Source organism: Hemiscyllium ocellatum, chromosome 46, assembly GCF_020745735.1.
Source record: "Hemiscyllium ocellatum isolate sHemOce1 chromosome 46, sHemOce1.pat.X.cur, whole genome shotgun sequence".
NCBI lineage: Eukaryota > Metazoa > Chordata > Chondrichthyes > Orectolobiformes > Hemiscylliidae > Hemiscyllium > Hemiscyllium ocellatum.
Window position 1 is genome coordinate 4876174 of NC_083446.1, and position 15955 is coordinate 4892128.

Here is a 15955-nt window from a genome sequence, read left to right on the forward strand (position 1 = left end):
TGTGTGTGTGTGTGTGAGAGAGAGAGAGAGCTTGTACCCCAGTGAGAGTCTGTGTGTGTGTGTGTGAGAGAGAGAGAGAGCTTGTACCCCAGTGAGAGTCTGTGTGTGTGTGTGTGAGAGAGAGAGAGAGCTTGTACCCCAGTGAGAGTCTGTGTGTGTGTGTGTGAGTGAGTAAGTGAGTGAGCCTGTATCCCAGTGAGAGTCTCTGTGTGTGTGTGTGTGTGTGTGAGAGCCCGTACCCCAGTGAGAGTGTGTGTGTGTGTGTGTGAGAGAGAGAGAGAGCCTGTACCCCAGTGAGAGTGTGTGTGTGAGAGAGAGAGAGCCTGTACCCCAGTGAGAGTCTGTGTGTGTGTGTGTGTGTGTGTGTGTGTGTGTGTGAGTGAGAGAGCCCGTACCCCAGTGAGAGTCTGTGTGTGTGTGTGTGTGTGTGTGTGTGTGTGTGTGTGTGTGTGTGAGTGAGAGAGCCCGTACCCCAGTGAGAGTCTGTGTGTGTGTGTGAGAGCCCGTACCCCAGTGAGAGTCTGTGTGTGTGTGTGTGTGTGTGTGTGTGTGTGTGTGTGTGTGTGTATGGAATGAGCTGCCAGAGGAAGTGATGAAGGCTGGTACAATTACAACATTTAAAAGGCACCTGGATGGGTACACGGATGGGGAGGTTTTAGAGGGATATGATATCTGGACCAGTTGGACTGAAGAGCTGTACAGCAGAAACAGACCCTAAGAATTGAGGTGAGCTCTTAAAACACCACAGCATACAAAGCAAGGGGCAAAATGCTGGGAAATGGGGTCGGAATGGGTAGATGTTTGATGACCAGTATGGTCACGATGGGCTGAATGGCCTGTTTCTACGCTGGAAAAGCTCGCCGACGAACCACATTTGGCCCGAACTTCCCTGACACAATGTGAAGGCCTGAACATAGGAAGCACTTTCTCCCACACCTGCTACACCCATGAAACAAGCTGCCAAAGGGGCGGGGAACGGAATATAAAAGCTGCGATGTTTTGTACAGCTGCACAGGGAGTGGGTGAGGACTCGCCTAGAGGCCTGTACAGGTTTGGAGAACCGACAACAAACAAGGTCTTCCACACGGAAACAGACCTTTTGGCCTGACTGTCCGTGCCAAACATAATCGCAAACTAAACTAGTCCCACCTGCCTGCACCTAGCCCATAGCCCTCCAAACCCTTTCCTCTTCATGTGTCCATCCAAATATCTCTTAAATGTTGTAACTGTCCCCACATCCACCACTTCCTCTGGAAGCTCATTCTACACATGAACCACTCTGGGTAAAAAAATTGTCCCTCGAGTCTTTTTTAAAACATCTCTCCTCTCACCTTAAAAAAAACCTGAAACCCTCCATCTGAGGGAAAAGACAACTACCATTAACTCTTTCTATGCTCGTGATTTTATAAACTTCTATAAAAAAAAAGTCCCAGCCTTTCTTTATTACTCAAACCCTCCATTTCCGGCAACATCCTGATAAATCTCTTCTGACCCCTCTTCAGTTCGATAATATCCTTCCTTTAACAGGGCAACCAGAACTGTATTCCAAACAAGCCCTCACTAACGTGGAGTCTGCACATTCTCCCCGTGTCTGCGTGGGTTTCCTCCGGGTGCTCCGGTTTCCTCCCACTGTCCAAAGATGTGCAGGTTAGGGTGGATTGGCCGTGGGGAATTGTCCCATAGTGCCCAGGGATGTGCAGGTTAGGGTGGATTGGCCGTGGGGAATTGTCCCATAGTGCCCAGGGATGTGCAGGTTAGGGTGGATTGGCCGTGCTAAATTGTCCCATAGTGTCCCAGGGATGTGCAGGTTAGGGTAGATTGACCGTGCTAAATTGCCCGTAGTGTTAGGTGAAGGGGTAAATGTAGGGGAATGGGTCTGGGTGGTTTGCGCTTCAGCGGGTCGGTGTGGACTTGTTGGGCCGAAAAGCCTGTTTCCACACTGTTAGTAATCTAATCTAATCGAATCAATATCCTGAAAACCCCAACATGATGTCCCAACTCCTACACTCAAAAGATCTGAGCAATGAAGGCGAGCGTGCTAAACGCCTTCTTAGCCCCCTTGTCTATATGTGACGCAAACTTCAAAGAATTACTCACCTGAACCCCTAGATCTCCCTGTTCTACAACACTATCCAATGCACGAAGAGAACAGGCTAGGCCGGTATCCATTGGCGTTCAGAAGGACGGGAGGGTGACATAGTTGAGACACACCAGATCGCGAGGGGGACTGACAAGATGGATGCTGAGAGGGTGGTGCCCTAGTCAGAGAGGGGGCAGAGTTTCAAAATAAGGAGTCTCCCTTTTTTGTTAACTTTCATTGAAGTGGTGAGGGTGTCTCTGACTAGGCCCAGCATTTACTTTGCCCATCCCTAATTGCCCGGAGGGCAGTTACGAGTCAACCACATTGCTGTGGGTCTGGAGTCACGTGTAGACCCAGACCGGTAAGGTCCCTTTCGTGAATCAGGTGGGTCTGTCCCACAATCGATTCAGAGACATCATTCAATCTTTTGATTTCAGATTTGGTTTTTTAAATTGAATTCAAACTCCGGTTTCTTGAACAACATTGCGCTGGCAGTTCATGTTAAAATTGTACAAGACATTGGTTCAGCCGCATTTGGAATACGGTGGACAGTTCTGGGCGCCACATTACCAAAAGGATGTGGACGCTTTGGAGAGGGAGCAGGGAAGGTGAACGAGGACTTTGCCCGGTATGGAAGGGGCTAGCTATGAAGAGAGGGTTGGGTTAGCATCGTTTTCATTAGAAAAAAGGAGATTGAGGTGGGGGGGGGGAACATGTTTGAGGTTTACAAAATCATGAAGTGTATCGACAGGGTAGACAGGGATAAGCTGTTTCGCAGAGTGAGGGATTCAATAACGAGAGGTTAGGCGTTCAAGGTGAAAGGTGAAAAGTTTAAGGGGGATTCATGGCGGCAAGTACTTCACACAGAGGGTGGTGGGTGTCTGGAACATGTTGCCAGGAGAGACAGGCACGGTAGAATCATTTAAGGTGTGTCTGGACAGATGCAGGAGTAGTTGGGAGCAGAGGGATACAGATGCTTAGGAATTGGCCGATAGGTTTAGACAGTGGATTTGGATCAGCTCAGGCTTGGAGGGCCAAAGGGCCTGTTCCTGGGCTGTAAACTTTTTGTTTCTTGGGTCTCTGGATTCGTGGTCTAATAAAAGTGCCACTTGGCTATCACCTCCCCAGTGAATTTAAGATGGAGTTGAATACAATGATTTGTTTTCCCAGAGAGTCCTGGGTCATTGGCATTCTCTACTCCCAGTCATAATTTGGGGAGGCTGGTGTTGGACTGAGGTAAAGTTAAAAATCACACAACACCAGATTATAGTCCAACAGGTTTATTTGGGAGCAATGAGAGCTAATGCTTCCCAATAAACCTGTTGGACCATACCCTGGTGTTGTGTGATGTTCCCCTCAGTTGCTGAGTGACTGCGTGTCACCTGGACGTCAACCAGCCCCCGGTAATGTATCGGGAGCTCCCACAGGACAAAGACAGCAGATACATGGAAACACACCCCTCCGCCCCCTGCAAGTTCCCCTCCAAGCCCCTCACCATCCCGACTTGGGAATAAATCAATGTCGCTGGGTCAGAATACTGGAACTGCCTCCCTCAGAGCGCTGTGTGGGTGGTCCCTATACAACACAGGACTGCAACAGGTCAAGGAGGCAGCTCACCCTCACCTTCTCAAGGGGGCAATTAGGGATGGGGTGTTAACTGCTGCCGCCCACACCCTATAAGTAAATAAATAACCGTCCAAACTAATGACAGCTAACTTAACTAGTAACAGCAAACATCAGCAGCTGCAGGCTGGGAGCTGCGTCTGGTGGTGAACACACAAAGCCTCCACAAGTGCACGAAACCTTGGGGAGACAGGGGAGGGAGACACAGACAGAGAGAGAGAGAGATGAGTCGAGGGTGTGGCGCTGGAAAAGCACAGCAGGTCAGGCAGCATCCAACTCAGCGTTCTGGGCAAGAGCCCTTCATCAGGAGAGACAGACATGGCCACTCAGTGCCACACAGCTTTACCCCTCTGACGATCCCAACACCCCACACACTGAGCCCTTCACCCTGACTCTGCGGTAGACGGAGTGGGTCAGAGATGGACTGGTACCATTTCCCCAGCAAGGCCTTTCAGAGAAATCTCCCGACTGCAACCACCTGTGTCCCAACTCAGTTCGAGTCCCCAGGCCCATCCCTCGCCCTGTGGTCAGCACCAGCTCCCAGCCCCACCCCCTCCCTATCTCTGTAACCTCCTCCAGCCCCGACACCTCCTCCCTATCTCTGTAACCCCCCCTCCAGCCCCTACACTCCCTCCCTATCTCGGTAACCCCCCCTCCAGCCCCTACACTCCCTCCCTATCTCGGTAAACCCCTCCAGCCCCTACACCCCCTCCCTATCTCTGTAACCCCCCCTCCAGCCCCTACACCCCCTCCCTATCTCTGTAACCCCCCCTCCAGCCCCTACACTCCCTCCCTATCTCTGTAACCCCCCCTCCAGCCCCTACACCCCCTCCCTATCTCGGTAACCCCCCCCCCCCCTCCAGCCCCTACACTCCCTCCCTATCTCGGTAACCCCCCCTCCAGCCCCTACACTCCCTCCCTATCTCGGTAAACCCCTCCAGTCCCTACACCCCCTCCCTATCTCTGTAACCCCCCCTCCAGCCCCTACACCCCCTCCCTATCTCTGTAACGCCCCTCCGGCCCCTACACCCCCTCCATATCTCTGTAACCCCCCTCCGGCCCCTACACCCCCTCCCTATCTCTGTAACCCCCCTCCGGCCCCTACACCCCTGGAGTTCTGAATATTGTTAAAAAGGTGTCCTGTCCAGAGTGGTCAATGGTTCAGGTCAAACCAAAGTCAGGCCTAACCCTTGGAGCTGAGGGGAAAGCAGCAACAGTCGGCCAATTGGACTGAGGGCAGGGCAACGGCGAAGGGCTGAATGGCCACCCGCACCTACTTGGTACGTTTCACCTAAAGGGGTGCGGCAGATCAAAGGGACCATCAGCTTCCTGCTGGCATGCTCCCTGAAGCATGAGGATGGGGAGGGGGGGTAGAGAGGGGAGTGTAAGGGGGGGGGCATCTTAACCCACCCTCCCTGGCGCCCAGACACCCTGGCGAGGGCCCTTTGCAGGAGAGACTCGAAACCGCGCTCCGGCTGTGTACTTAAAAGACAGCCCTCTCCCCGTCCTGGGCGCTACAGTAATTTGTGTTTACGTTCTGCGAGGTAGCTCGCAAGCTGGGAGTCAGAGAGCCGTCGACAGCGCAGGAGACAACATCAGACAGGCGAACAATTAAGGGATTAACGTGCATCAAGGTGCCAATGGGTGTGGAGCTCAACAAACCCTATATTTAAGTCAAAATTAAAATTCTCGCTCTCCTCCCTGTACAAAGGCAGCGTCTGGCATCTGCACAGAGAGAGAGAGAGAGAGAGAGAAACCACAATCTCTATGCACACTTCAGTCGTGCAGTCACTGCCCCCCAGGCACAGCCGAGACTCAGTCTGGCCTCCTTTGTGAGGAGGGGTGGGGGGGAAGGAAGATGGAACTATTTCATTGCGGACCACCTCCCCTGCACAACTGGTAGGCGGCCATTCGGCCCATTGGCTCCCCTGTTCCTGCTCCACCCACGACCCACCTCCCACCCCATTCCATTTCCCCTGCTGGGTTCCCTCAATCCATCTCCCTCGCCCCTCTCTCTCTCTGGAAGTGAGCCCCCCACCCATGTTAGGGTGGGTTTCCTTCCCCCCCCCCTCCAAACGCCCCCTATTGGATTCATTCGGGACTGCCTCATGCGCATGACCAGCCCCCCTCCTCCCTAAGTTTGGATGCCACACACAAATGGACACTGCATTTTTTTTTACAAAATGTATTCATTTGGAAAACGTAAGGTATTATTGGCCCATTCCTAACTGGTGGTGAGCTGCTGTAGTCCACTGGGTGTGCAAACACCCACCGTTTCCCTCAGGGAGGCAATTCCAGGATTCTGATCCAGAGACACTGGGGGAACGGTGATATCTTTCCAGTGGTGAGGGGCTGGGAGGGGAACTGGCAGGGGCTGGTGTTCCCCTGTATCTGCTGCCCCTGGTCCTTCAGGCTGGTAGGTGGTTTGCCCGAGGAGCCTTTGAGTTGGCTGCAGTGCGCCTTGTAGATGGTACACACTGCTGCTACTGCGCCTGACAGAACAAAGTCAGCATCTTGCTATCCACGGCTACATGTGCCCAAATACCTACAAGTTCTAACTGGCCATTCAGCCCCTCTCCGCCAGCCTGTCACACAGGAACAGCAAGAGGCCATTCAGACTTGTTTCTTTAGTCTTCCCACTGCTCACTCAGATCACAGCTAATCTATATCTCAACCCTGTCTGCCATTAGTCCTCGACACCCTTAACCCTGCAAACATCTGTCCCTTTCCAGTTTTATTTAGGGGTGCGGTGGGAGACAGAGTTTGAGATTCCCACGGTGGAGTCTGGGTAACGATGTGCTTCCTGAAACAGTCGGAATGGCCTCACTGGAATACCGTATAGGGAATAACACTCATTAATGTGTCGGAAATCTCGTGAAATGGGTCTGGGTGGGTCACTCTTCGGAGGGTCGGTGAGGACTTGTTGGGCCGAAGGGCCTGTTTCCACACTGTAAGGAATCTAATGTCTAAAATAAAAATATCTAACCTTGAACCCCTCGATCAGACCGCACCCCAGTTTCTGACACTCACAGACGTACGAGCCCAGTCCGTGTAAATTCCCCACGGGATTTATCCCTATCCCAGTCCCGGAATTGTTCTGCAGCATATATCAACTCTCCAGACCTTCAGAGGGCAGGGAGTTGACCCTAATGGCACCCCTATCACCAACACCTCTTCGAAAGGGCTAAATCTGGCTCTGCAGTGCCCTCAGGACAACCCGGGGTTGGAAAAGGAGCTGTTCGGGCTGGGGAGGCCTCACACCAGCGATTAGTTCTCCCCCAAAGTCCCCAGGTAAAAGTAGCAACAGGTTCAGGAATGCGTTGTGCAAACTCTGCACCTGCCTCTGGAATTAACAACAACAAGATTTTTAAAAAAACAAGTACTTTGAACTTGGGATGGAGCGTCGGCACAGCAAGATCCCACACTGAAGCGGTTGGTTAGTTAAAGTTTTCAGGCTGCAGTGCCCTGGGATCGTTTACCCCACAGTAGAAACTTTCAATTAACCCTTTCCCTTCATCCCTCAGGGCTCCCTCAATACTGGCAGTGTCAGCCTAGATACAGGGGTCAGGGTGGGCCTTGAACTCTATGTCACACAGAGGTCAATGGTTCAGGGCTGGTGGGTCTGACCCCAGGCAGCAAGTGACCAGGGGGACAGCACTCACCTGTCCCAACCATCAATGAGACCACCTCTTCCCCAACCCCAACACACTTCCCCCTCTCCCTCCCCCCACACAAAGGTAACTCGTTCAAGGGAGGTTTAACCCCTATCCATCAAATCCCAGAATCAACTCCTAAAATGATCCCAAACTCCAAAATGATTCCAACTCCGGGTCAAACACCAAATTGATCTCACAGCGCAGAATGGTCCCAAAATCTCCCCAAATCTCAAAACAAAAAAGGCCCAAAATCCCAGACCGATTCAAGTCCCAGTCAAACCCCTGATTGATCCCCAATCCCAAAACAGTCCCAAACTCCCCGAAAGATTCCAAGGTCCAGTCAGATCACAGATTAATCCCAAAATATCAAAAAATGGTTCAAAGTCCCAGAGTGATTCCAAGATCCAGTGAAATCCCAGAGTTGATCTGGAATCCCAGATCTGATCCTGAATTCCAGAGTTGATTCCGAATCCCAGATCTGATCCTGGAATCACAGATCTGATCCCAGATCCCAGAATTGATCCCCGGATCCCAGATCTGATCCCGAATCCCAGAGTTGATCTGGAATCACAGATCTGATCCTGGAATCACAGATCTGATCCCAGATCCCAGAATTGATCCCCGAATCCCAGAGTTGATCTGGAATCTCAGTTGATTTGGAATCCCAGATCTGATCCCAAACCTCAGAGTTGATCCCGGATCCCAGACCTGACCCCGGATCCCAGATTTGACCCCGGATCCCAGATCTGATCCCCAGATCCCAGATCTGATCCAGAATCCCAGAGTTGATCCGGAATCCCAGAGTTGATCTGGAATCTCAGAGTTGATCTGGAATCTCAGAGTTGTTGATTTGGAATCCCAGATCTGATCCCAAACCCCAGAGTTGATCCCGGATCCCAGATCTGATCCCGGATCCCAGATCTGACCCCCCTTGCCTCCCTGTACCTGCTCTGGGGGACCTGTTGCTCCCGCCGGATGCTGCAGCCCCTCGGGGGGTTTGCTGCCGGGTCCCCCGCTGGTCTCCTGCTCCTCCTCCTGCTCCTCTTCCTCCCCCTCCATCACCTCCACCTCCCCCTCCAGCTCCAGCTCCTGTCCTTCCAGCAGCCTCCGGACCGTCTCCCGGTGCCTCTCCCGGAGCAGCCTCAGCTCCTGCAAGCCGGCCAGGCTGGCTTCCAGCCTCTCCCCGATCCGGCGGCGGTCCAGCCCGGGACTGGGAGCACTCGCAGCCGCCTTGCGAGCCATCTCGCCCCCCTCCCTTCCCCTTCCCCTTCCCTTCCCTCCCCTCGGGAGTCCCTCCGGGAACCTGGATACAATGTAGCGCGGCTGAAATGTATCCAAGTCAGTATCACTGGGTGGAAATGGACACAATGTAACAGACAGACCATCCCCTGATTGGCCGCCCCAGTCACATGCCCAAGCCTGGGAGGGCGTGGCTTCATCCAATCCCTCAACCCTGATTGGCTGCGCCAGTCAAATCCCCCTAAAGACCACCTCCCCATCCCTGATTCGAGTAAGACTTTCCCAAAAACTATTCCCGTTGGTAACACACTCCCTTCCCCCTCCCCTCACCATTCCCACTCTGAGAACACACATCAAAAACATTTTTAAACACACTCTCCTGCAATTAATTGGTCGAGTTGAGTTGGAAAAGCATTGCCTCACCCATCCAGGGGGAGGGGGAGGGGGAGGGATGTGAAATGCCTGCATTTTGAGGATCAAAGGGTTTCCCTCCCAATTTGCTTTTGTTGATAAAAATCATTTGGTGTTTTTTTCCCCTCTAAAAGAATGTGTGTGTGTGTGTGTGTGTTCCTGATGATTTCGGTGCTGGACTGGGGTTAAAAATCAGCTGCAAATGTGTTGCTGGTCAAAGCACAGCAGGCCAGGCAGCATCTCAGGAATAGAGAATTCGACGTTTCGAGCATAAGCCCTTCATCAGGAATAAGAGAGAGAGTAGCCAAGCAGGCTGAGATAAAAGGTAGGGAGGAGGGACTAGGGGGAGGGGCGATGGAGGTGGGATAGGTGGAAGGAGGTCAAGGTGAGGGTGATAGGCCGGAGTGGGGTGGGGGCGGAGAGGTCAGGAAGAGGATTGCAGGTTAGGAGGGCGGTGCTGAGTTGAGGGAACCGACTGAGACAAGGTGGGGGGAGGGGAAATGAGGAAACTGGAGAAATCTGAATTCATCCCTTGTGGTTGGAGGGTTCCCAGGCGGAAGATGAGGCGCTCCTCCTCCAACCGTCATGTTGTTGTGTTCTGCCGGTGGAGGAGTCCAAGGACCTGCATGTCCTCGGTGGAGTGGGAGGGAGAGTTAAAGTGTTGAGCCACGGGGTGATTGGGTTGGTTGGTTCGGGCGGCCCGGAGGTGTTCTCTGAAGCGTTCCGCAAGTAAGCGGCCTGTCTCCCCGATATAGAGGAGGCCACATCGGAAATCACACCACATCCAAGTGCTCCACCACCACCACCACCAAGGGGCAGCGCTTCATAAGCTAGTGCTTCCAAATCAACCTGTTGGACTATAACCTGGTGTTTTGAGTGATTTTTTAAAATGCTTGCATCCTCAGGGGTAGAGGTGGTGCCTGTGATTGTGTGTGTGTGTGTTTGTCCCACCCGCACCTCCTCAAACCCACAACATAGAACATAGAACAATACAGCACAGAACAGGCCCTTCGGCCCACGATGTTGTGCCGAACATCTATCCTAGATTAAGCACCCATCCATGTACCTATCCAATTGCCGCTTAAAGGTCACCAATGATTCTGACTCTACCACTCCCACGGGCAGCGCATTCCATGCCCCCACCACTCTCTGGGTAAAGAAGCTGTATCAGGACACTATTCAAAAGAGCCACAACACACTGCAGTACACCAGAACTGCGAAAAGAGGAAGAGGAACACCTATACAAGGTATTCGCCAAAAACGGATACCCACGCAACTTTATCACCAGATGCCTAAGAGATAGACCACGGAACGAGGACATGCCACAACCAAAAGGACTAGCCACACTACCATACGTCAGGAGCGTCTCAGAACTGACAGCCAGACTACTGCGACCCTTAGGACTCATAACAGCACACAAGCCAACATCCACGCTCAGACAACAACTCACTAGAACAAAGGACCCAATACCCAGCATGAGCCAAACTAACGTAGTTTAAAAAATACCATGCAAGGACTGCACAAAACACTATATAGGACAAACAGGAAGACAGCTAACAATCCGCATCCATGAACATCAGCTAGCCACAAAACGACACGACCAGCTATCTCTAGTAGCCATACACTCAGACAACCAGCAACATGAATTTGACTGGGAAAACACCACTATCATAGGACAAGCCAGACAGAGAACAGCCAGAGAATTCCTAGAAGCATGGCATTCATCCCCAAACTCCATCAACAGACACATCGACCTGGACCCCACATACAAATCACTGCAGCTGAAACTGACACCCGGAAGCGGCAAGAACAAACCACTATAAATACCGGAAGAAACATCAAAGCAGCGCTTCACACGAGGCTCCAACAGCACTGATGATGTTCCCTAGCCAGGGAACGAAACGTTTGCAGCAAAAACTTCCAGCTCGGTGAGCAGAACCACAACAAAGAACCCACCCCTGACATCTCCCCTATACCTTCCACCCTTCACCTTAAATTTATGTCCCCTTGAACATAGAACATTACAGCGCAGTACAGGCCCTTCGGCCCTCTATGTTGCTGTGCCGACCCTGTGAAACCAATCTGAAGCCCATCTAACCTAAGCTGTTCCATTATCGTAGTGGCTCAGTGTTAGCACAACTGCCTCACGCCATCAGCATCCTAGGTTCGATTCTAGCCTTGCTGAAAATGTGTTGCTGGAAAAGCGCAGCAGGTCAGGCAGCATCCAAGGAGCAGGAGAGTTGACGATTCGGGCATGAGCCCTTCTTCAGGAATGAGGAGAGTGTGTCCAGCAGGCTGAGATAAAAGGTAGGGAGGAGGGACTTGGGGGAGGGGCGATGGAGATGCGATAGGTGGAAGGAGGTCAAGGTGAGGGTGATAGGCCGGAGTGGGGTGGGGGCGGAGAGGTCAGGAAGAAGATTGCAGGTTAGGAAGGTGGTGCTGAGTTGAGGGAACCGACTGAGACAAGGTGGGGGGAGGGGAAATGAGGAAACTGGAGAAATCTGAGTTCATTCCTTGTGGTTGGAGGGTTCCCAGGCGGAAGATGAGGCGCTCCTCCTCCAGCCGTCGTGTTGTTATGTTCTGCCGGTGGAGGAGTCCAAGGACCTGCATGTCCTCGGTGGAGTGGGAGGGAGAGTTAAAGTGTTGAGCCACGGGGTGATTGGGTTGGTTGGTTCGGGCGGCCCGGAGGTGTTCTCTGAAGCGTTCCGCAAGTAAGCGGCCTGTCTCCCCGATATAGAGGAGGCCACATCGGAAATCACACCACATCCAAGTGCTCCACCACCACCACCACCAAGGGGCAGCGCTTCATAAGCTAGTGCTTCCAAATCAACCTGTTGGACTATAACCTGGTGTTTTGAGTGATTTTTTAAAATGCTTGCATCCTCAGGGGTAGAGGCGGTGCCTATGATTGTGTGTGTGTGTGTGTGTGTTTGTCCCACCCGCACCTCCTCAAACCTAGAACATAGAACAATACAGCACAGAACAGGCCCTTCGGCCCACGATGTTGTGCCGAACATCTATCCTAGATTAAGCACCCATCCATGTACCTATCCAATTGCCGCTTAAAGGTCGCCAATGATTCTGACTCTACCACTCCCACGGGCAGCGCATTCCATGCCCCCACCACTCTCTGGGTAAAGAACCCACCCCTGACATCTCCCCTATACCTTCCACCCTTCACCTTAAATTTATGTCCCCTTGAACATAGAACATTACAGCGCAGTACAGGCCCTTTGGCCCTCTATGTTGCTGTGCCGACCCTGTGAAACCAATCTGAAGCCCATCTAACCTAAGCTGTTCCATTATCATAGTGGCTCAGTGTTAGCACAACTGCCTCACGCCATCAGCATCCTAGGTTCGATTCTAGCCTTGCTGAAAATGTGTTGCTGGAAAAGCGCAGCAGGTCAGGCAGCATCCAAGGAGCAGGAGAGTTGACGATTCGGGCATGAGCCCTTCTTCAGGAATGAGGAGAGTGTGTCCAGCAGGCTAAGATAAAAGGTAGGGAGGAGGGACTTGGGGGAAGGGGCGATGGAGATGCGATAGGTGGAAGGAGGTCAAGGTGAGGGTGATAGGCCGGAGTGGGGTGGGGGCGGAGAGGTCAGGAAGAAGATTGCAGGTTAGGAGGGCGGTGCTGAGTTGAGGGAACTGACTGAGACAAGGTGGGGGGAGGGGAAATGAGGAAACTGGAGAAATCTGAATTCATCCGTTGTGGTTGGAGGGTTCCCAGGCGGAAGATGAGGCGCTCCTCCTCCAGCCGTCGTGTTGTTGTGTTCTGCCGGTGGAGGAGTCCAAGGACCTGCATGTCCTCGGTGGAGTGGGAGGGGGAGTTAAAGTGTTGAGCCACGGGGTGATTGGGTTGGTTGGTTCGGGCGGCCCGGAGGTGTTCTCTGAAGCGTTCCGCAAGTAAGCGGCCTGTCTCCCCGATATAGAGGAGGCCACATCGGAAATCACACCACATCCAAGTGCTCCACCACCACCACCACCAAGGGGCAGCGCTTCATAAGCTAGTGCTTCCAAATCAACCTGTTGGACTATAACCTGGTGTTTTGAGTGATTTTTTAAAATGCTTGCATCCTCAGGGGTAGAGGTGGTGCCTGTGATTGTGTGTGTGTGTGTTTGTCCCACCCGCACCTCCTCAAACCCACAACATAGAACATAGAACAATACAGCACAGAACAGGCCCTTCGGCCCACGATGTTGTGCCGAACATCTATCCTAGATTAAGCACCCATCCATGTACCTATCCAATTGCCGCTTAAAGGTCACCAATGATTCTGACTCTACCACTCCCACGGGCAGCGCATTCCATGCCCCCACCACTCTCTGGGTAAAGAAGCTGTATCAGGACACTATTCAAAAGAGCCACAACACACTGCAGTACACCAGAACTGCGAAAAGAGGAAGAGGAACACCTATACAAGGTATTCGCCAAAAACGGATACCCACGCAACTTTATCACCAGATGCCTAAGAGATAGACCACGGAACGAGGACATGCCACAACCAAAAGGACTAGCCACACTACCATACGTCAGGAGCGTCTCAGAACTGACAGCCAGACTACTGCGACCCTTAGGACTCATAACAGCACACAAGCCAACATCCACGCTCAGACAACAACTCACTAGAACAAAGGACCCAATACCCAGCATGAGCCAAACTAACGTAGTTTAAAAAATACCATGCAAGGACTGCACAAAACACTATATAGGACAAACAGGAAGACAGCTAACAATCCGCATCCATGAACATCAGCTAGCCACAAAACGACACGACCAGCTATCTCTAGTAGCCATACACTCAGACAACCAGCAACATGAATTTGACTGGGAAAACACCACTATCATAGGACAAGCCAGACAGAGAACAGCCAGAGAATTCCTAGAAGCATGGCATTCATCCCCAAACTCCATCAACAGACACATCGACCTGGACCCCACATACAAATCACTGCAGCTGAAACTGACACCCGGAAGCGGCAAGAACAAACCACTATAAATACCGGAAGAAACATCAAAGCAGCGCTTCACACGAGGCTCCAACAGCACTGATGATGTTCCCTAGCCAGGGAACGAAACGTTTGCAGCAAAAACTTCCAGCTCGGTGAGCAGAACCACAACAAAGAACCCACCCCTGACATCTCCCCTATACCTTCCACCCTTCACCTTAAATTTATGTCCCCTTGAACATAGAACATTACAGCGCAGTACAGGCCCTTCGGCCCTCTATGTTGCTGTGCCGACCCTGTGAAACCAATCTGAAGCCCATCTAACCTAAGCTGTTCCATTATCATAGTGGCTCAGTGTTAGCACAACTGCCTCACGCCATCAGCATCCTAGGTTCGATTCTAGCCTTGCTGAAAATGTGTTGCTGGAAAAGCGCAGCAGGTCAGGCAGCATCCAAGGAGCAGGAGAGTTGACGATTCGGGCATGAGCCCTTCTTCAGGAATGAGGAGAGTGTGTCCAGCAGGCTAAGATAAAAGGTAGGGAGGAGGGACTTGGGGGAGGGGCGATGTAGGTGGGATAGGTGGAAGGAGGTCAAGGTGAGGGTGATAGGCCGGAGTGGGGTGGGGGCGGAGAGGTCAGGAAGAAGATTGCAGGTTAGGAGGGCGGTGCTGAGTTGAGGGAACTGACTGAGACAAGGTGGGGGGGAGGGGAAATGAGGAAACTGGAGAAATCTGAATTCATACCTTGTGGTTGGAGGGTTCCCAGGCGGAAGATGAGGCGCTCCTCCTCCAGCCGTCGTGTTGTTGTGTTCTGCCGGTGGAGGAGTCCAAGGACCTGCATGTCCTCGGTGGAGTGGGAGGGGGAGTTAAAGTGTTGAGCCACGGGGTGATTGGGTTGGTTGGTCCGGGCGGCCCGGAGGTGTTCTCTGAAGCGTTCCGCAAGTAAGCGGCCTGTCTCCCCAATATAGAGGAGGCCACATCGGAAATCACACCACATCCAAGTGCTCCACCACCACCACCACCAAGGGGCAGCGCTTCATAAGCTAGTGCTTCCAAATCAACCTGTTGGACTATAACCTGGTGTTTTGAGTGATTTTTTTAAATGCTTGCATCCTCAGGGGTAGAGGCGGTGCCTATGATTGTGTGTGTGTGTGTGTGTGTGTGTGTTTGTCCCACCCGCACCTCCTCAAACCCACAACATAGAACATAGAACAATACAGCACAGAACAGGCCCTTCGGCCCACGATGTTGTGCCGAACATCTATCCTAGATTAAGCACCCATCCATGTACCTATCCAATTGCCGCTTAAAGGTCGCCAATGATTCTGACTCTACCACTCCCACGGGCAGCGCATTCCATGCCCCCACCACTCTCTGGGTAAAGAAGCTGTATCAGGACACTATTCAAAAGAGCCACAACACACTGCAGTACACCAGAACTGCGAAAAGAGGAAGAGGAACACCTATACAAGGTATTCGCCAAAAACGGATACCCACGCAACTTTATCACCAGATGCCTAAGAGATAGACCACGGAACGAGGACATGCCACAACCAAAAGGACTAGCCACACTACCATACGTCAGGAGCGTCTCAGAACTGACAGCCAGATTACTGCGACCCTTAGGACTCATAACAGCACACAAGCCAACATCCACGCTCAGACAACAACTCACTAGAACAAAGGACCCAATACCCAGCATGAGCCAAACTAACGTAGTTTAAAAAATACCATGCAAGGACTGCACAAAACACTATATAGGACAAACAGGAAGACAGCTAACAATCCGCATCCATGAACATCAGCTAGCCACAAAACGACACGACCAGCTATCTCTAGTAGCCATACACTCAGACAACCAGCAACATGAATTTGACTGGGAAAACACCACTATCATAGGACAAGCCAGACAGAGAACAGCCAGAGAATTCCTAGAAGCATGGCATTCATCCCCAAACTCCATCAACAGACACATCGACCTGGACCCCACATACAAATCACT

At 52.1% G+C, this 15955-nt stretch overlaps 1 protein-coding gene across 1 annotated transcript in view; it reads right to left on the reverse strand.

Annotated features, from left to right (window-relative positions):
• Positions 1-8737, reverse strand: part of LOC132836335 (dapper homolog 1-like) — a 19495-nt gene extending 10758 nt beyond the window's left edge. Inside the window, exon 1 of the mRNA XM_060855778.1 lies at positions 8305-8737. Coding sequence (XP_060711761.1) covers positions 8305-8601 — 297 coding nt within the window. The 5' untranslated portion in view covers positions 8602-8737. The remainder of the gene's footprint in view (positions 1-8304) is intronic.
• Positions 8738-15955: the final 7218 nt, after the last annotated feature.